Genomic DNA, 23,273 nt, shown 5'->3' on the forward strand with positions numbered 1-23,273 from the left:
CACTAAGGCAATTTTTTAGAAAAACCTGGCATAGCTATTTGTTATACAAACATGTATATTTATCATATTTGAATACATATAGTCTGTAGGATGATGATGACATATATCACGTTAACGATAAATGATAGGGTGACGTCTGACATATTTTGACAACTTTTTCTCAAAAGAAGTCTGTCGTTCAGTAGAATGAGTACATTACGTTTGGCATTTTATTCCAAGATTTTTTCGCGAAATACTAAGAAAGTCCTGTTGAAAGGATTTCCTATTCTTTTTAGTTGTTCCTTTTCTAATAATTAAAAAAATAAGCGGTGCAAAAACCTAGTTAAAAAATTTAATCCTTCCGATCGCAATAAACGAGTGTTTGAGGTGTTTATATTCTGAAAAGTTCATGGTTTGTTACGTGTTGTGGGTGTGTTCACAAGAGTTTTAATTAATTATGTTGTAAAAAAATTAACAATGTGTTTCGTTTTGTGTAATGAAATAATATCTAAGTGTATTTGTGGTGTTTCACGGATGATGCGGTAGACTTGCCATGTCTAGGCTCGTCGACTATTTCGTGATTGTGGGCTTCGACCACGAAAAAGAAAGTAAGAACAAGTATTTTACACATATTGTTTCCCAAAACCCGTATACACGTTATAATATATATATATTATATTTTACTTACTATGTCAAGCTGAAGTGATTACCCTCAATGCCTCAATGTATATTTAAGTGATTTGTTCAGTTATTTTTCGAAAATAGACCTGACATTCTTATATTGAATTGAATAAGTTATGAAGGCCCCAAGCAAGCAAGATTGCTTCTTCAAGAAAGAAAAATCTTTACTTAATTATCAAATCTCTAAATCTATATGAAAGCATCTGCTTAATCATTTATAAACAGCTCAACAAGAAAGTTGGGCACATTAAATGTAACTCAAAATTATTTTTTTCTATTAGGGTACCATTTGTAAATAATTTTGTTTGAATTTGTAGATAAATTGAAAATCGGATACTTTTGTAAACAATGACTAGTTTGAGAAAATAAGAATATTCAAAGCTATACATAGGCATAGCCAAATAAAACATGTCTTATCAATTTGTTTCTAGAACATGTATTGTATTGAACTAACAAATACAGCCTTGGGCTTGGTAGATGCAGTGATATGATACAATTGATTTGATTTCATTGTCCATTTGCATGTACATTGCATAGTTATAGAATACCTCTACTTCTATTATAATTTATGGTATGGTTGAGTTGCTTTAATAATACTTGATGTTATAAATAGTTAAAGTATTTGGAGTAATTGTTATAAATTTTCTCTAATATTCATCACAGTCATAAATACATTCTGCACTTAACCTAGCACAAGAATCGTAACCATTATTTGAATGTTAAATAGGTATAGAATGTCTTGAGAATGTTATTTCTTTTCAATTGCTTCTGTTGTTCAATGGTCATACTCAAGGTCAAGTTGAGTTATTTAATCTATTTGAGCTGTCATTACAGATTTGAGTAAGCTGGTTTAGAAAGTGGCCTATTTCCTGTAAGGTAACAACAAAGATACAAGACTTAGCACAATATATGCATCCTATACCAAGTTTACTGAAACATATCAGAATCCAACATGTTTTTACATACTGAAGTCAGAATTAGCACTAAATTTTTTGCTACTTCTACCTTTTCATCATAATTTTAAATTGTAAAAACAATCCACAAACATATCCTTAAACATTCTTTATTAAACTTAACACTCTGATCAAAATATTCACTTTCTTAATCTCGAGCCCACTCTGCATTACTGTGGTTAAACATGTTTAGTTTAAAAACACTGTTTATTTAATTTCACAATAAATTTACTACAATGATATATTATTACACAATATTTACATATATTTTTAATTAATATATGCTCTTGGGCATATTAAAAACAATTTGTTACTTTTACTGAACTATCTGGAAATAATTAATTTATTACAATTTAATTAACATTGTCCTACGGAATAAAATAATATTAAGTGACATCAACTAGGATTTAGTTTTGTAATTTTTTAAGGTAATAATAGTTAAATAGGTTATAATAACAACAATCAAAACTGTTTACGACGACATTTTTTAGAACAACATATTATTGACCAAAATTAAAGATCCCGGCTGAATTCTACTTAATGACAACGTCATCAGCTGTTACGACTATCGGTTTACATCCAAATATAAGTATTAAGTAGTCCCTGCGATGTCCTTATAACAGATTTTGAATATGTTTGCAAAATCATATTAAGGAACTGGTTATGTGAAAGTTTTTTTCTTTTATTTAATAAGGATGGACTTATTAAAAATTCTGTACTCCGTATTAAAACATTCAATAAATTTTAATAGATGTTTTTATGTTAAAGTATACTACAAAGAAATTAGAAATGACAAGTGATAAGAAGAAAATACACATGCTAATTGTACGATATGTTGTTCGCGTTTACACTTATTTGTTGATAGGAGCGATTGTATGTCTAATAAGAGAGGGATTATTTAAGTTTTTACAAGAAACTGCTAAGAGTTCAGGTCGAATCAACATGAGTGGAAGGAGCGGCTATTATCAATACATTGTACATACTGTGTTTACATTTTTGATATCTCATAATTCATAGCTTAGTTGTTTGTGACCGGCGATACCAACAGACAAACAGTAGAGTGATGAATCATCTGTGTTTACGTGTGAGTAACCTCTAAGGTCGGGGATAGTGTTTTCTCGTGTGAATTGATTTGTATCACGTCTTATGCAATATTGCGACAGTATACCTCTTTCAATTGTTACAGAAGAAAGCAGGTAGCATATCGTTTAAAAAAAACATACACGAGATAAAATTAAGAAAAAGAAAGAAAACCAATGCAACTGTTCATAGGTTTATTCGTAACTGACATTTAATGTTCATCCCGTTGATTCGGTAAAATCTCCCCTCAAATTAAAGAACGTACTTTTACATAAAGGTTTCAGAACGACAAGGTATATAAGATTTGAAATATGTAGAATAATGTGAGTAATGGTATTGGTTGTGCGTTTTATGCGTGCGTTCAGCTATATATATAACAAGCTACATAAACCAAATCAAAGCGTTCCTACTCTGCATTAATTCTGCCTAATAAAGTGATGCACTTAATATTTATTTTGTGTTCATTTATTAGTTCAGCTAATCTATTACACGACGTACATTCACTGTTAGGCGGTACGAAGTATGCCAGTTTTTAGTTTAAAAATATCATATATTTTAAAATGCACGAATATAACCATTTTACAAGACATTATAATAATTCGCCAGGTTAGTTTTATAAAAATGGAAGTCAAATCAAAAATAATATCTATTGATATCTAATAAATATTATTAATAGTAGGTAAAATCATATCGAAGTAAAGTAAAATCTTTATACACGCACTTCGATATTCCTAGAAGCTGTGAAAGTGATTTAATAAGGGGGTCAATACTCGTTAACCAGTTACCAATGGCTATTAGCATTTTTACCACATATTATATAATTTCATGAAATCGTACATTCATCCTTCTCTTGTTGTCTTAAAAAAAATAGTATTTACATTTATTACATTATACATTTTTTACATTATTTTAATAATTCTTATTCTAGTTCTTAAAACTTACTTACACTCACTCTGTAAGTTTAAGCCACACTTTCGCTGGCTCTGCGACCAAAACCTGTGTCTTGTCCTGCGAAACGACAAACATCCAGCTCTCCCTTTCAGCTGCAACAGATCTTGATGTCTGAGCAGTTGATTATTGTCTCAGATCAGTAGTCCAGCTTAGGTTTGCGTCCTTCACTGCCCCAGCCAACGTAGTCAATTTTAACTTAAAAATTATTTCAGTCTAATAACACAGTTTTAATTTAAATACAATAAGAACAAAGCATTGGCTCGTTAAAGTAATTATCTGTATCCATCAAATGAATGTATGAAAAAATATTTTTGCGCAGTACGTTGGCGATTTGAGACAATATATAATAAATGTTTGACGCAGGCGAATTTAACGTTTACTCATTATATAAGTGGCAAACTGTTATAACGACATCGAAGGGACTACTCATATTTGGTCGTAAAAACCGATGATGTTGTTATTAAGTACCTAATACTTTTAGCCGCCGATTTAGGTATGTGCTAAACGATCGTGTCGGTGTTGACTGTACTTTGTCAAATTCATATGAGTAAAAAAAAACATTAGAATAAATCGAGTTTAGATGCAGAGTTTGTCATAAGTATTTGTTTATGGTGCCTAAGCATATCGGTTGTATCTGCATATTTCCCTTCACAGGTGAATTAGAGAGCCAGATAGATGTATGGTAGCATTTACATCCTGTCAAGGCCGTTTAAGAGGTCGGCCGTGATGGCCGAAGTACTGTATGTTGTAACTTAGAAGAAACTATCAGAAGTTAAATGGATAGATAATATTAAATTTAAACTAAGTCTCAATTGGGTGGGGTTAGGTGTGTATATTCTATCAAGGACATAGACTCACTAGGCCTTCTGTTAGGTCAACTAACAATGTTATTCGTACGGTATAAGTGTACTATTTCAACGCGATCATAGTGTTTCAAAATCGTTAAGATTTTTTTTAAACGAAATTTTGTTACGACCTATTTATTATTATATCGGTTAAGGCCGTATTCAGAGTCTTTTATAAGGAGTTAATGGTTACTTAAGTAGTTTAATGCAGAACGATATGGTCAACCTGAGTATACATTTAGCATTTCATAGTGTAATTTTTTTAGGTTAATATATGTTAGTTAAGTTTTTGTTAAATGATTCAAAAGTCCCTTCTATAATAGAATTATTACAGTTGATAAGCGATGGGTCGCTTGATGTCAAAGGTCAATGACTTGATAGCGTAATATGTATTGCTTAGCTATTGGATTATTTTGTGTTACCCAAATGCTAATTGTACATTTTTGAATCCTTTAGAGGCAAGTGAACTCCCAAACGAAAGGTAAAGATTTATAAAATGAGTAAATTTGTTTATCTCATGCTCAAAAGAACTTTACGTTGAGATAGAATAACATTTTATCTGTTAGCTTAAAAATTTAAAAGACAAATGGTATCATAATCAATTTTTTTAAAATGCCGTTGACTACTGTTTTATAAGCGATTTTTACTAAACTTTGACCACATACTGCCCAAGTTAATCGCAGAAACCTAAACAATATTTCTGGGATAATTTCTTGTATTACGACGGATGCAGTCAACCACGGCTTGTAATAAAAAATCGATTCACGCAAGAATTTGAAGGTTGTCTTTTAAGCGAGTTCAATGGAATCGCAATTTGTTCGATTTGCTTTGCGAGATGACTGAAAAAGACAAAACCATTTGAACTAGTGAATTAGTGTATGTTAGTATTAAGTGCGAAACAATGTGTCAAAAAATAGAACACAAGAACAGAGTCTTCCATTTAACTGTAAGTAGTGTTATTGGACACTATCTTACGTTAAAAATCCTTATATTAGTAAATAAGGTTAGAGTTAAAGTATTAAGCTAGGCCAGATGGTCTTAGTAAAGACACATGTTAAAAAAAAGCAATTGGCTTATTTTGCGTATTTTTGTCTAAATATTTAGTAAATAATAAGAATGTTTGGAGAGTGGTCGTTGTTGCTTCATTTAAAATTCATCTAAACAATAAAATTACAGAAGTCGCTTTTAACCGATTTAATATTTTGAATTCGACAAATTCTTTTAACAACACAAACACAAATTTTCTATTGAATTATTGTTATGTTGCTGTAATGGTAGAAATAATCAAATGTTACGTGCGTATGCGTACGTTACGTAAATGTGTTATTTACAAATGTAATTTATAAGTCATCAAAAATATAACTTTTAAAAAAATCGAAGTCTACCGTGGTTTAATTTATAAAGGACCAACCGGACTGAAATCGCATTTTTTAAAGTTTTTTATTGATTTATACAACAGTCATTGAATTCTAAGTTTGAAGTTTCTACGTCTGTTAGAAGTGCCTTAGAGTTTTGATGATCAGGTCAGCCAGTGACTGAATGACAAAATTAAGAAATTTGATGAGATATAATTCTTAAACTACTGGATTATATGAAATTTAATTGTACCGTTTTTATCAAACGCCTGTTTGGTTACCGAAGGCTTCTTTTAATTTTATAGACAACGAAGTTATAGGGAGGCGATAATGGCCTGAACAGCTTTGAGAAAAGGATGATACTGCCGGGCTGTTTTTGCTCGACTTGGCGAGCGCACTGCCGTGCCTTCAGATAAACTTTTTGAAGTGAAACTTCTTTATCGGCGTTGGAAAAAAATTTACCGTTACATTGTCTCTACCACGGTTGATTCGAAGCCATTAATAACAAAATACATAATAACGATAACAATGATAGTAATAAAACTATTACAATTGATGAAATTCTGTAATAATCTTAGTAGTAATGAAGTAAAATGAAATAATTGTACTATTTGTATTCATGTCTATGATAATAAAAGCCTTTTGTTAAACTTTATCTCATTTAACTTTATTTAACCAATTTTTGTAAAAATGCATATAGTAGATCATTTTTCGAAAAATATCAGAAGTTTCGAGAAATATCATAAAGAAGTTTCAGTTCTTATGTGTACACAAGTACACGCACACATTTTTTTCTACTTTAAATGTCATCGAATTAAAAAAATCTTTTCCACTCATATATTTGCAATGCAATTGGGAATATGAAATTACGAATAAACTAAAAAATGAGTAAGATAAGATAATTCCCCCTAATTATTTGCTGTCGAACCCAAAACCTTCAGGTCAACAACAATTGGTTGGTTAGTTATAACTTCATGTAACGTCCCTCGATTTACCGTCGAACTCCCTAAAGCTTCGTAACCAATTGTCTTTGGTTGGTTTAGCTTGTCTTTCATACAATGATACACGTTACGTATCATTACAACCACTTTCAATAGCGACAACAGTTGAGTAATAAAGTACTTTTTAAGTTGCTAAAATTAGTAAAAACTGCGTATCTGTGTACGTTCTTTTATCACTTTACTATCCTAGTCCGCAATAAACTCGACTGTCAGCATGCATACGAACTTACTAAGAAATTCGTTCTTTTATTTACAAATTGGTATTGCTTATACACAATAAGTATAAGTCATGGATTATATATACCTTTTACTTCTCTCCATTTACCGACAACTATCCATAACTCCATAAAATGTACGGTGTCGTATGTTCAGTGTCGTTATATAGAGTATGCACTGTATATTATTATTATTATACTTACACTAGAATATTAGCACAGCATATTGTAATATTCCAGTCATGTTATCTCGACTAACGGAGGACTGAATCGGTCAAGGTCGTGACACGTTAATTAAGCTTTTAAGTCTCTTATTAGCGTAATCTTAGAACGTATAGTTTTGATTCTAAGTTCAAATAATTGGTTTATTCAAATGCCAATCGAAGAATGTTATGTCACGTTTATTTCATTGCAAAGTAACACGAGGTAGATAGGGACAAAACATGGCAAGCTATAACCTTCAATTCAATGGCTAACCAAGCTTTTTTTGTCTGCGCCGTTTTTAAATATAAAGTAAAAACTATTAATTTATAAGTATGTATTACAAATTCACTACTACGTATGGATGTCTCGGTTATCAGTGCAGACATAAATGATTTAGGGTTCCCACATATTATAAACGTATGTACGGCAGTATGCGAAATAAACTCGAAAACTTTAGAACGAATTTCGTCAGTAGATATTGTGAGGGAAGTTTTTTAAGTCAAGTCGAAAAGAATCTCACCATAATGTACGAATTTTTTGTTGTTAAGTTTATTGCTAGCTACTTAATAAGCAATCGCTAAAATAAATACCCGTAAAATTGTCCAAGATATTATATTGACACATAAACTATTTCCAGGGGGCGGACTTAGCAACGGCGTCATCCTCCAACGGTTCCCGGAGATTAATTGGGACGACACACCTTTCCACGACGGCATAGAATGGGTACGCACTTAATTAAGCATGTTCTAGAAAATAACTAATTGGAGCATGACTGATGTCAAGATGCACAGAAAATATAATAGTTTGTTACACTTGGTACAGATATGGTGTAAGTTAAAAGACTAACCTGTAAAGTTAGTCTTGACACTAGTTATGTAACCTAACATAATTTACATATATATTTTAGTTAAGAATTAGAAGCGTAAACCAAATGTTAGCTAATAGGCTGTGTGAAGTTAGCCCTTGCCTCTACTATCCAACAATGTCCTTGAAGTTTAACGTAACATGATTTTGGGTTTGATTTTTGAGCAGAAAATTAAAATAAAAATTACTTTATTTGACTCAAAAACATTACATTTTGTACTTACATTCTAAAAGTTGTAAATATACAACAGGCAACGAAACTTTGAGATACAATATTCATTTTGGTTAACCTTATACATTATATTCTTCTATGAGCGTTTAAGAAATTGGTTAAGTTAAAACCTAATGAATCTATTTAAGTTGTTGCTATAGGTTAGACGTCTTACAAACCATCCAGCTTCGGCATCCGACCAGTAGTAAGACTGACATGAATGGGTGGATAAGGGGAAGATACATTTTCTGCAATTTCTCTCCTTTCACTCATACATAGTGTGAGCTGAGGGCGCAGATGTCGTTAACTGGTTCGGGAGCGCACTAGCTGTTTTACTCTAGAATATGGAAGTTTTCTATTCCGAATGTACAACGACAAGTGAGAGGTGAAAGTCTGTAAAACATCAAAAAACCGTCATGCTTGATTACTGCATTAAAATTTCAAAAAATTGCCGCCCTAGGCTTGAGCCTAGTCAGCCTGCATCGCACGCTTGAAGCCAAAATGATCCTTTAAGTTTTTCCCACACTCATAAATTGTAAGATAACATTCTCGTTTCCGATAATGTCCAAAAAGGACGACTACATTGTATTGAAGTGTCAGTTAGATTTAAAAACCCTTAATGAGATTTTTTTTGATAACGTCGCGACCCCACAAAAGGCCGGCAACGGACTGGCGAGTATTTTGGCAATGTGTCCATGGCGGTATCCTTATTGCCCCCTGTTATTGCGATGGATGGATAAGAAGAGTTACTGACCTATGGAAGAGAAAAACAAATGAAGAAATTTGATAGCTACCAGTATTATTATCAACTAAATTTATTTTATTCCAGTTCTGTCAGCCACAAGGATGGGCGCTGTCAACAGAGCGCTCGGAGCCGCGCTTCTACGTCTCGGTGTTGACAGATGTCGACGCAAACAGGCACTACTGCGCGTGTCTCTGTTTCAACGAGACCGTAGCCATCACACCTACAAAGCCAGCAGACGAGGTTTGTTGTCTTTTATAGTTTTATAGGTCTGACCTAGTATTGGTCACTTGATGTGCTGTACGAATTCCACTCGACCACGCCTTATTTTGGTCTATAAGCGAAGTATTTTTGTGAGCGGGCAGACTGAATTTGTCCCGTTTAAAAATGATTTTTTATTCATTTCCTGTTTTTACAGTAACTTAATACGATAGAAAACTTATTAATATAAAAATTGAACTATTAACGAAATAAGAATATATAATACCTAAACCTTTTTATAACTAATTTTAAATAACGCAATTCTTGTGAATTCAGCCAGTGCAACTCCGTAATTGGCGCTTCTCTAAGTAAATTTGTTTGCGCTCGAGGCATTGCAAGCCATTGAAACCGCTTTCCACGCCGAGTGTGATTATTAGGCACACGCAGCCCCAGTCTCTCCAACGTTTACACATTATATATTTTACCTCTAAGGATCTTAAAAAATATAATATGGTAGTATGGTCTCTCCTTATCTCTAGCCTACCATACCCAAGACAAACAAAGCTCTTTCCTAGTTGCTTTTTTTTATTAAAATTTTATAACTTATAGTCTTGCATCATCAGATTTGTGTTTCATAAACTCCAGTGCGGTATTGGTGAACGGGATGTTGCCTAAGCGGAATAACCATTTTATATTTACGTACAGAAGTACGTATATGTTGCATTGAATCTTTGTAAGTTTAAAAAAATTATAATCATCACTGTAATTATAACTTTATTTATCAATACATGATATATATACAAGCTTTAGTTAGAGAAGTGTTCTTGAATTGTTTACTTGTTTGAATTGTTGTTGAATACAAATAAAACGAATATTTAAACGCCAATAGTACATACACAAAAGATGAAACAATCACAACAAAGACTTTAAAATAGTTAAACTTATGGTAAAAGCAGTCGCTGAATGTTCGCTTAATTCTATATACCAATTTCACAACATCCAAAAAAAACATTTAGTTCTGGGCCTCAGATCTCTGTACCTGTTCCGTGATTATTTTTAATACGCAAGTGGGTGATCACTCTTCTGTCCCAGACACATACCGTCAACGTTTTGGATATGTCGGTTTCCTTAAGATGTCCATTGGGGTGATATTGCTTTGGAATTACTTACAATTTACAGTTGGAATTACAATTACAGCTGGTTCCATATAGAAAGGCAAAGACTGCCTTAAAAACGCTCGAGATTGACTTGACTTCCGATGAAAACTAATACAGCCTAATTCCACTCTTTTCAACTAAAGTAATTCTTCGTCTCTTTTCTTAAGGTTGTGTTTATACTGTAATAAAAGAGACGGATATTTTACTTGTGACTATTTTTTATGTAAAGCGGGGATAACCCTATATGTTATCATTCAGTAACGTTCCGGGAATGACCGCGAAAAATCTATGTTAATGTCACAACTTCCTCTGATATGCGTTCATTAAAATGCATGAATCAGGATTTTAGGGGATTTTTAAGATTCAATTCAAAATGCTCCGTATTTTGAATACAAATTGTATGAATATTGAATACGTTTATCAGCATTTGTAATATTTTAGTGGTTAGGCGTGTAAGCACATCCGTTAGAACATTTATACTTTTTAATGGGATACTGCGAATTACGTTAAATTATTAATGCGTTATATTTTAAATGATTTTATTGATTCAACAATTATACAAAACATATAGCCAATTAGGTAATACTAAATATATCCAAAAGGTTCAAACATTTATAAAGGAAAAATATATGAAACAAGCCTAGCTAGGACCGACAAACGTTATCTTGTTTTAACTATGAATTTTGATTTTGAATTGGTATTATAAACTAATAATGCTTTATGATATACAACATTCTTTGTTTGTTTTTCTGGCGCGTATTTGAATAGTTTTGTTGGTATTCCGACACTGGAACAGGCGACATATAACTGGCCATGAGAAAAACATGGATTTCCAAGATGAATGCCACAAACAATTAGCGACTGTATTAATTTTATATTAATATAATATTTCCGATCGAAGCATTTGTTTTAAATGATATTCATCTTTCTTCTCATCCTCTTCAAAAGTCTGAATTGTAAAAGCGCTATGCAATACAAAAGTCACGATTACTTAATATGGTGGTTAAGTATTCTTAAATTTTCTGATTCCGCGCCATTTTCTTAATTTTTTCTTTCATAAGATCCTTCTCCTGACAATAACAAACCCAACAAAAAAGAATTAGCCAAATCAGTCCAACCGTTCACGCGTGATGCCGTGACCAAGGGAAATAGGGTTTCATTTATATTTATAATTATAGATAGACAGATTCGTTATATCTAATTCGGCTGCTGTGTTCATGATGCAGGTGATTTAGTGCTATTGATATTTTTGATACTATATTATTTATTTTTCGTAGTCTTGTTAGTATTTACATATAGCTAAATGTCAGTAGTAATATGTTAGTCGCATGTGTATATGGACCACTCCTGGGTGAAGGCCTCCTCCAACTATTTTAATGTCTCTTTGCCAATAGTCTGCCAGACTTTTCCTTTGATTTCTATCAAGGTAACCTTAACTCTTCTTTTCCCGGCTGGTCCCATGGGTTGTTTTGTTTTGACATAAAAGACATAAGGCGATTACACCGAAACGTAAATAATATACCGTCATAATTTTTCGTTTAATTACAGTCCATTGGGATGGCCAGTCAGTAATTGAATAAATGTATATTAAAAATACTTTTTAAACGATTGTATAACACTATAAGTCACGCTTTTTCTTCTTCAGAGGGCCTCAGAGGGTCTTTAAAGACTTTCTTGAAAACAAAATTTTCACTAACAATCTTAAACAACATCTTTTCAACCTGTCCTATGCTAAAACAGAAATGAAAAAGGTTCGAGGGAGATTAAAACAATATTTGAGTGTTATGTTAATATGTCAAAAGTAAGATACTAGCTGGCCTAAAGATCTTTTTTATATGGATGATAATAATAAACTTCAGATATATAAACTGTAGATAATATACACACATTGATCTAATCAATCTGTCATTGACAACGATGGCAGTAAAACGCTGTAACGTTTAAGTGTATGTATGTAAAGAATGTAATTTATTCGCGTTTATTTTTGCTTAAGAAGACTTTAAGAATAATCGTCATAGAAGTGGGAATCACATGACGACAGACACGCATCTGGCGTGGATGCATTTCCGTCGGACGCCGGAAGTCGGCTATCATGTATCCTCAAGGTTGGTGACGTTGCTGACGTCATTGATATCATTAATACCACACCATTAGATTCATCATAAAATACGTGTTTACGTGCGGTAGATATACAAGTAATCCAATCCCAAAATGGTTGTAGCGCCACTGATTTTTTATATATTTTTAGATATATTCATGTGAATCGTACATTGGTTATAGATTTTGATACCTAAACCAAATTCGAAACATCGTCCCAATCAACACAAACATCCATATTTTTTTAGAGAAATATAATCTTGAGTGTTAAAAATGTGATATATTTATTAACCATTTTGAAAGTTTCAAAATTGATTTTCCTTAACATCTCTGATGATGAAACACAACGTAGAGCACGTTGTGTTTCTATTTAAACTATATTTAATAACTAACTATATTCTAAACAATATTTGTTGAACATAAGGTTAAAAAATGTTCCTTCCATAAATTATGTCTAAAATAAGCAACAAGATTATCTGTTTACGTCGGGCTTCCGTTGTTCGTCGTAAATCTGTTCACGTGGGGCGTTTGTGAATGAACAGTTGTATGATCATTTAGATAAAGACTGTATTTATATAATTATTGTATCCCAAAACATTGTGCATAAGTATCAAATATAACAATCAATCAATCAATGAAAATATGTTTAATCAGTTTAGATGCGTCTTAGCGCATGCTTATGAATGTCAATAAATTTTACAATTCGTGAAAAAGCACAAGACTACGCCATCGCAAAACTACAACGCCCTTGTTCAGAGAAGAACGGGCAAGAAACTCAGCAAGTTTTACCCTCCCTCTACATTAAAATTATTCAAAGGAAAATGTCATAAACTACAACGTCTTTAAAGTTACATAAGTAAAAAAATCTGTCCTCTTATTTACCACATTCACCATAACAGACATATTCAAAGCACTTAAAAGATAACAAAACAAATTATAACTATATAACTAGAACTATTGCCAAGCGTTTTTGTCTTCTAGATAGTCATTAAATGTACACGTTAATGTTTTTTTTTAGCCAAACCAATAAATTATATATTTGTAATGTGTATAATAAATATACATTTATACACAAGCAATAGCGCTACTGTTAGCTGCCTATGTCTATGGCATCACTGTTAGTATCATTGAAGTGCCGTTTATAAGATATTGGGGTCAATTGAAAAAATCTGGTGTTTTCGATTTTGAACTAATTTGACTTTGACGTTGTTTATATGCTCTGTGACGTATAATGACAGCTGACAGTAACGCCATTGCACTGATGTACATATTATATAGTAAAGATCTTAAAGAGTATATGATGACGAAATCTTGATGAAGGGTTAAACATTAACGATTTCGTCAGAGTTTGAAAGTCACATAACATCATAGCAGCACATATCTGAAGTTAAATATATAATCAATCATTCGAATATATTGTAGTTATGCTTATTATATCAGGTGAAAATAGGATAACGTTTGTATTCAATATGAGTAAATTGTTAACTTTAGTATTTGGATATAAAAAGTACTCTTATTATATAAGGTCTAACATTAATTTATTTATTTAATTTTTATCAAAATAAGCTAGTATTACGGATTATTCCAATGCAGTACATGTATATTACAGTAACACTACATATACATAGAAAAAAAAACACAACCGATAATAATAGATTAAAATATTTACATAAAGACTAACTATTTCTTACAGTACAGTACAGGAACTGACACGAAGACCTATTGTTAGTTCACTCAACGGATAATTAAAAACGTCTGCTAATCTATTCATTTATTATTTCCATACATTGTGTCATGTGTGCCATTTTCGCTGAGCGTACGAATAGTAATGGCGGTCGATGTCACCTCCTAACGTAACCCGTAACGGCACCCTGAGGCCTGAAGCACTGCCGAATTGTTTTACTTTCCACGTAATAACTATATAAGATTCATTACAGTATTCGATGTTTCGACAAAATTTGACAATACACGTAGATTGTTATTCTAATATATAGCTAATACTAAATGTGAAAGTTTACAAAACAGAATATTTATTTTTATTTGTCCCTGAATTGTTTAATATTCATGAGTTCGTATCACGGAATGTCAGGATAAATGTATAAGTGGTTGCCTGCAACAGGGTTGATAACAGACGAAAAGTAATTTATTTGTAACGAGTTTGCTGAAATCTGCTTAGAATTCTTCGACGGTTATAATGTAACCTAGGTCGGTGGTCTATGGTTTTAAAATACTCTTTCAAAAAAATCTTTAAAATGTCAAATTACGGAGGGCTTCACTTGAATGCTTCGGCACAGCACATAAAATAACATAAATACAATATATTTTATGTTTAATCTCTAACATAAGTGACACTTGCTTTATTGAGATATTCGGTGATGATGAAACTCATATCGGACCTTGAGACAGATTACTAAATCACACTGTATCACATCGACCTCCGTTGTACCCGCGAGGTCTCTACCATGGAGATTGTCCATGGGCTTATCACTTAACTTCAGGTGAGCCTCCTGTCCGTTTGTTGTATAAGAACTTTTTATAAATTCGTGAGTGTTATTAAAATCGTTACACCTGGTGACTTGATTGCTGCCTTCCGGTCGCACACAGGTCGATCCCTTCCTGTTATTTTGTTGCGATTGAGATTAATTTTTTCGTGTTTCCTACAGTAATTTAGAAAAAAATATAATAATACCTTTTTAACTTACATGCTATTCTTATAAAGTTGTAGTATTCTTTTAATCTAATTTACATAGCAAACATAATAAATTTATTACTAACCACTTTGGTCAGGTTGTCTGTATTGTTTCCGTCACTCTACCCTTGGCAAACCTTCTCCATACTTTTGATAGATCATCTTCCCATCATGAAAAAAAAAATTAACCGACATTAAATCCTGTAACTGATTTTTTTTAGATACTAACTGAAACTTAATTATTAATTATATATAACCGTTTCGTAGATGCAAACGTGACCCGTAGATCTTGTAAAGTTATATAGCTAAACCTTCCTAATGAATCATTCAGTGTAGAGTGTAAACAATTCTGTGCAGTTTTTGAGTTTATCGCTTCCGACGTAGACGCGGCGGATGAGTTTTTTATATGCTTGGAACCCCTTTAGGAGTTTTTAATGTTTTTTTTTGTTTTGATTACTAACCAATACTAACATTATATCATTTGAAATAAAGAAGTTATTATTATCTTTATATACAATATATATATATTTCTACTGTACGTGTGTATGTCACTGCGTTTAAAGGGCTGGACCGATTTGAATGATTTTTTTTGTATGCGTTTGTGTGACGCCCTGGATTGTTTAGATTCAGCCTGGCATAAAACGCTGCAGTCAGTATCTAAGATATTTATCTATACTGCAACTAAACAGCTGGTTTTTTAGGTAAGAGTCTCGGATAGCTTAACTGGTAGAGCTCTTGGCGCGTAACCAAACGATCTGGGTTCTAAAACATTATTTGTCTTTTATTTCATACTTCGGGTCTATTGGGTTCGCTAGCGTAATTTAGAAGTTATAAATATTCTGTAAATTTTCCAGAAATTAATTATACATCTCTGGTCGTTAAGGCAGCGTTCGTAAAAAGGTTTTAGTTCAACAGTCTGTTCCATGAGTTACTTTTCGTAAATCGGTTGACTATTTATAATATTATTGTAGAGAGATATATATATACAATTCTTGTTCTTTAGAGTTCCTTTTTTATGTTTCCCGTCGCCTTATAACTAATTTAACCTTTTTTATACGTATGTTTAAGATAACAAAGTGTAAATAAATAAATAATGCAAGAATATATATATATATATATATATATATCTACAATATATATATGTATACATTGTTACGTTACATGGAGTTTACACTGTATTTATTCTAACTTATACATTTTTTAGTGTGCAACAAGTCACAGTTGTGTGTACTAAGTTCATAATTTCTTGCATTATTTATTTATTTACACTTTGTTATCTTAAACATACGTATAAAAAAGGTTAAATTAGTTATAAGGAGACGGGAAACATAAAAAAGGAACTCTAAAGAACAAGAATTGTATAAATAATTAACAAAAAACAAAATCATATAAAAGATTAGAAATACTAACTAACACAAAACTAGAATAATAAAAAATGTTAAAGCTAATCTTTGGCTCATAGTTAATATATGTTATTAGCTAATCACGAGGCAGAAGAATAGCGCTGAAAATAGCAATAATAATAAAAATCAAAGTAAATTCTTAAACAAATTTAAAAACAGTTCGTATATATCAAGAGTTAAGGAGTTCCAAAGCACAGTTTGTCCATAGAATCCAGTTCTATGAGTAGGACTATTACGGATAACATTGTCGAGGGAACGCAAATCAAAACTAATAACGTAAAATATTCGGTTAAAATGTAGATAAAAGGCTGACGATAGAGTGAGTCATGTACATACTTGTACCATAGACTTCCCACAATTGTGAAAAGCGTAAACTGTACTAGTGATGTCATATGTAGATGATATATTGTTATGTATTTACGATAAGTTTGATTTCAAAATTGTATTGACCTGTTAACAATTTTATGAGATAGTATTGTCTTTTGTTAACATAGCTTTTACACATTTAAAGAAAACACTTTTGTTACCGGATTGAAGCTATGTATTATTATAAACTTATAATTATTTTATATAATTTAAAAATCGCACGCTGTAAAGCAGGCGAAACTTCGGGAGACATTCCGGGAAAAAAGTGTTTTCATTAAATTTTATGAGATCATTAATGGCTAAGTGCACAGCTAGGACTTGTTTCTGAAAAGGGTAAATAATTCGCTGTTTGACGTTAGTTAACGAAATGAGTGAACTTACAAAAGTTCTATTATTTGCCTAGGTATTTTTGTGTATTATCTCATTTTCTTTGGTTTTGTGTTTTATTTCTGTGTCAGTGTCTCGGGGTAGACTGCGGTACGCAATGGAGAGCTGGAGCGCTAAGGCGAGCCGGCCCGTAATAACAATTAGTTATGTAAAACATTAAATCAATGTAATTTTATCAATTTTTGTTCTGAAATAGATTACTTGACTTGCGATAAAATTTATCGTGTAAATTTCAAAATCATGTTCAATATACATTTTTGTCATAAAATGAATTCAAAGTGTCAAAAATTGGCTATGTTTGGATTTTTTTCCTATCGAGCGAAGTTATTTAAATCATGTATCGATCTTTAAAAATGGATACATAAACTACTCAACTCTACCATATATTTCCATTCGTCAAATTTCAAGAAACGATGACAATTTTTTTTTACTTAAAAGCCGGCAACGCAACTAACATGGGTGTCAATGGGCTGAGGTAGCCGCCTTTTATGGCCTCACCGTGGGCACGTTTGCCCAGCTGTCAAATAAAAAACGCCATCAGTTTTATCCTATAAAAAAGCGGAATGAACTTATGTGTTCCAATCTTTGATATGTGAGTCATACAACTAAAAATAGTTCTCAGAAGTCTGTTACATTGTTAGTGGGCAATCGTTAAACGACCCCGTCCATAATCAAATTCATTTGATTCTGTAGTTTTATCGTTAAAGGCTCTTTATAGGCAAGTAGCAAACACCTTATTTGCCTACATCCTCGATCTAAAACATGCCGATTTCCTCCAGTACGTTTGCCTTCCGAGGTGAAGTTTTGCACTCTTGTGTCTAAATACATTTTAAATCCTGGAAGTTCACCAAAATTGCGGGGTTAATTGCGCGGCGAAACCTACTAGGTGTAAATCAACAAAATTTAATATTCAAGATAATATTTTCCTGCATTTAATATAGACGAAGTTAAGTTACTCACAGAGTCGAGATTTAGCGATAATTATGATTTCAGTATTGCAGCAGTGTTGGCATAGTGGCTTCATCTTGCGACTCTCATCCCTGACGTCGTAGGTTCGATCCCCGACTGTGTACCGATTGACTTTATTTATTTAAGATTTGCGCGAATGGTGAAGGAAAACATCGCTAGGAAACCGGCTTGCCTTAGACCCAAAAAGACGACGGCGTGTGTTAGGCACAGGAGGCTGTTTGACTTGCCTTTCAGAATGACATATTATCGTGAAACAGATACAGAAATCTGAGCATCATACCTAAAAAGGTTGCCACACCACACACATTTACTTACTTTATGATTACCGTATGTCGAAATTCAATACATTTATGACATACTAAGAGTCGGTAACACTCTAAACATTGGTAATTTCAACTACTTGATACAGTATTACAACATTGCGGTTTCGACGTCATATAAAGTAGGTATTATTTATGTATTTACTGACCCGTATCGCCATACGTTCATTACAGAAAAGTGATGATTCATATTTGTTAGGTCTTTTACCTTATCTACTAATTGTACCTACATTCCAAATGTAATGTTTGCGTCGACGAAAAACGTCTTTTTACTATATTTTTTTAGTGTGTTTATAAGCCTGAGAGGTAAAAGAAAGATGGTATAACGATACCATTGATTTAGTGTATTGTAGAATTTGTATTAATACATTTTTTTTAGCAGGCAGGTAGCTCACCTGATGTTAAGTTATACCGTCACCCATGGACACTCACATTGGCAGGATGCTCGCAAGTGCGTTGGCCTTTTAAGACTTGGCACGCTCTTTTCTTGAAGGGCCTCTAAGTCGAATTGGTTTGGAAATACTTCAGTGGGCAGCTGGTTCCACATAGTGTTTAGAAACGCTCGGTTGTGGAACAAAAAGCAGTAAAGATGTTCCAAATGATATAAATAATGCATAGATAGAAATAGAGTTCAGCTATATATCATTTACTCGACACATTGCAATCGTTATTTTATCATAGGCGGGTGCCATCAGCGACTTGCTAAATATAAAATCTCACTATACGATCGGACATCTGTAATCAGAGTTACGTTCTTATAGAAATTGATAAATGGTTGGCAGACAGTGGACGTTGTTGTTGTTGAGTTGGTGGACAGAACAGAACCTCTGACAGACCATAATCATTATCGGCGTCCCTATCAGCAGAATTTTCCAAATGCTATCTGCAAACAGGAAGCTTCAAGAGTTCCGGCATCTCTGCTTCGAATTCTTCGAGATTATTATAGAATAAACACTACTTATCCAGAACTTGACAAATGCGGTAGTGAGCTGATGAATTTAAAAAAAAGCATTGTTAAGTGCTTATCTGATACTTATTTGCATTGTTACGAGCCGCGTAATATATGGTAAAGTGCAAACGTATTTAGTTCTATATAAAACGTAATTTCTATTTACATGAAACAAAGAAGAATATGTATTGTCTTTTAAAGAAAGTTATATATATATAGTTATTACAATGGATATATACGCCACATCAATAGCTGAGTAACTTTTAATTGTTTTATATAAAATATAGAAACTAACGCTATATACAATGTGTTACCCTTTTAAGTGAATGGTTACTTTCGTAATTTTATATAAAACCTGATAAGTGAGATTTGATTGATACATTGGATCTGCGATTTTTTAAAATTAGAAATTATAAAAATATATAAACGAATAAGATTATTCAGACAAGAAATGTAAAATGTGGAAATTTAAAACTTAACTTAATTATTATAATGTAACTAATTAAATAGTATAAATTTGGTGAAGAGTATTGTATCATTATTTAATTCAAGTCTAACAATTTTATGACATTATTATACCTGCAGTGACGTAATGGAACGGCATTTAACAAAATCATATCTGTCACATTTTGACAAATAAATTGTTATTTATAAAAACCAATGGCGCTACAACATTTTAGGTCTGGACCTCAGAATTCTGTATTTGGTCCGTGATCGTTTCTAATAGGCAAGTAGGTAATCAAACTTCTGTCTCTGACACACGTCGAATGATTTGGGTTTAAGGTATGCCGGTTTTCCCACGATATTTTTTTTCACCGGACACGCGAGTGTTAAATGCGCTAGAAAATCCATTAGTGCACAGCTAGAATTGAACCTTCGATTCAAGGGACGCACGTTGAAACCACTAGGCCAACACTGATCTATTATTATTTATTCTTTTTAAACGGAGTTAAATTATTACGCCGTGCGATGTCTGAAATCAAATCAATTAAAATTCTTGTATTAATATAGGTAATTAGGTACACTTATGAACGTGTAAAATCTATCTATTATCTAAAAAGAACTAAATTTAAATTTCCTAAATCAAAGCGTAGAGAAAAGAACTGGGCCTGGGCGGCTCTTTTTTGTCGCCAAGTTTTTATTTTACACGGAAATTGTAAGGAACTGACTAACCTTCGCTGCAGAATTCAATAGAATACTCACCAAATTGCAATCAAAATCATCCTTCGAGTTTTTTTGGTTTAAATTATGAAAATACAATAGTATCTAATTAAAAGCGGTTATAATAGAAATGACTGTCAGTTTCAATTACATATACTTTCACTGTCAAAATACATAATTTGTATGATAATGTTTCGTTACGCTATTTAATCACAAATAAGTATGATGCACCAGTGGCGCTACAACCCTCGGTGTTGGAAGTAGGTGATCAGCTGTCTGTGTTAAATGGATATAGAAAATTTACAGTTTCACCGTTTCACTAGGACGTCTGTCGGTCCACAACTGAGCGTTTTTCAAGGCAGTGTTTACCGCGCACCACAACTATGTGGAACCAGCTGCCCACTGAACAATTTCCGAACCTAGTCGACCTTCAAAAAAGAGCGTTACAATTCTTAAGAGGTACTCGTGAGCCCTCTGGCATTAAGTCCATGGGCGGTTCAACGTTTGCACGCTATTCTTTAAAATCAATTAAGAAAAATCCGTTGTTGGACAGCAGTTCAGCCACTGGGGTTGATAGTCGCTCTTTACATGATTATAGTACTTATTCGTTATTAAATTGTGATATCACTATGATAAAAAGACATCCGCTAATCTAAGTGTTAATTAGGTTTATGTTTTGTTTCTTTGTTTGATAATGTGTTGTTATTAGGGCGTCTTTGACCTCTTTTAGGGCGTACATGGCCCTTTTATTTGGGTGTATTTTCAAAAGAATTGGGGCTGAAATTTCTATTGTCTTGAGTACTTTGTCACTGTTTTTCACACCCGTCCCCTTTTGATTTGTGAGAAAAGGTCGGATGGGATGCTTACTTGATTGGTTTTTGTACTTTTATATATTTAGATATTACGTCTTTTTCTCCAAGGGGATGCCAGAGACCTCTCTCATTCACCATGCATACTCTTCGTTTATAGATATTATAACCTTTCTCTTGTACCTCCTGGAGTTGTTCCAACAAGGCCTACCCAACTTGATTACCATCCACGAATACCTGTTATATCCTTCTTGTTAACCGCTTCTCATTCTTTCATTCTACATGGCTAAACGACCTAAGCATGTTTCATTCTTGTCACTACGTCGTCTTTTAGGCCACACTGCTCACGTATATTACTATCGTTTGGTTTTAAAATACGTCAAAGACGTATCAAGGTCGCATATTACATGTCTCTTTATCCAAACATAAGTAGCTTTTTTGTAGTTATATGTAGTCATATGGCCTAATTAAATTAACTGTGTTGGGACATTTGTATAACCAGCATTATTGCTGACAAGGTTTTTAATCTGAAAGACTGCCAAATAAGTTTATTATCTCTAGAGATTTAAAATGTGTAATCATTATTGCAAGGATACTTTAGTGGCATTTTTAATTGGTTTTTAGTGTTAATTAATATATGTTGGTAATTTACCTTGCGAAATGTGCCGATAACTGCTGATAAAGAAATCCAATACAAAATTACGTGAACACTCAAGCCATATATTTAATACACAAATAATTTAGGTAAAAATGGGCGTTATAGACTTTTATGGCGTAGAATCTGGACGCTGATGATGACTATGTCCAAATAAATGGAAGCGTGCGCAATAGATTATTGACGTATGACGTTATCTTGAACATACCGAATACAATCTAGATAGAATGCAGAAGAACAAAGAAGTGCTCATGACGGTTAAGTGAAGGAGACATGAATATTTTGGACACGTCCTACGTAACACGAAATACCGAGCTTCTTTAACTAATTATTCAAGGCATATTGGCAGGTAGAAGAGACCTGGCAAGTAGAATCTTGGGTTTGGTTAAAGCACGCACAAAGCACAAGTCAGAAGTGTGGCCTCCATAATGAAAGTAGCCATGATGATCGCCAACCTTCGAAAGGAGCCACTATAACAAGAACATTTGACGGAAGGCTCATGTAAAGATGAAGATGGACACACTCGGGCTCGTGAGAGTATTGCCGGCCTTTTAAGAATTCGCCACAATTGGCCCATGATGGACGTTAAAGCTTTACTAAATAAGTTACTATTAATCACTTAATGGTACGAAAGCAGCTTTATCTCTAAGATTATGAAACGATTTCACTTTTTAGTAGTAAAAATCGGTAGCTACGAACGTGATTTGAACATTGTATTAAACGATACGAAATAAAAATAGTTGATTACTTTCGATGATGGTTTTATACGAGGGGTTATAATAACATCCTTGCCAGGTCAACGACCTTGCCTCTATGTCTGAATCATTTATATTTCGAGTATGTTTTGGATACGGCTATGCTATTTGAAATAAGCGGTGATATACAACTACGAAAATCATTATTAACCACTGGGATTTTAATTAAAGTATACGTTTAGTGTCAAATTGTAAAAAAGTCTTTTCATACACTTTGTATCAAATTCAAAACGAAAATATTATTTATTGGTAACTTAACGTACACTTATGGTAA

The 23,273-nt window shown here is 32.8% G+C and overlaps 1 protein-coding gene across 3 annotated transcripts in view; it reads left to right on the forward strand.

The window, feature by feature from the left end:
- Positions 1-187: 187 nt before the first annotated feature.
- LOC123711649 (myotubularin-related protein 13) overlaps positions 188-23,273 on the forward strand; it is a 70,232-nt gene continuing 47,146 nt past the window's right edge. For all 3 annotated transcript variants that reach the window (XM_045664307.1, XM_045664308.1, XM_045664306.1), the window contains exons 1-3: positions 188-587; positions 7,902-7,987; positions 9,169-9,324. In XM_045664307.1, the coding sequence (XP_045520263.1) occupies positions 533-587; positions 7,902-7,987; positions 9,169-9,324 (297 nt within the window). In that variant the 5' untranslated portion in view covers positions 188-532. The remainder of the gene's footprint in view (positions 588-7,901; positions 7,988-9,168; positions 9,325-23,273) is intronic.

The sequence above is a fragment of the Pieris brassicae genome, chromosome 7 (assembly GCF_905147105.1).
Source record: "Pieris brassicae chromosome 7, ilPieBrab1.1, whole genome shotgun sequence".
Classification (NCBI taxonomy): Eukaryota; Metazoa; Arthropoda; class Insecta; order Lepidoptera; family Pieridae; genus Pieris; species Pieris brassicae.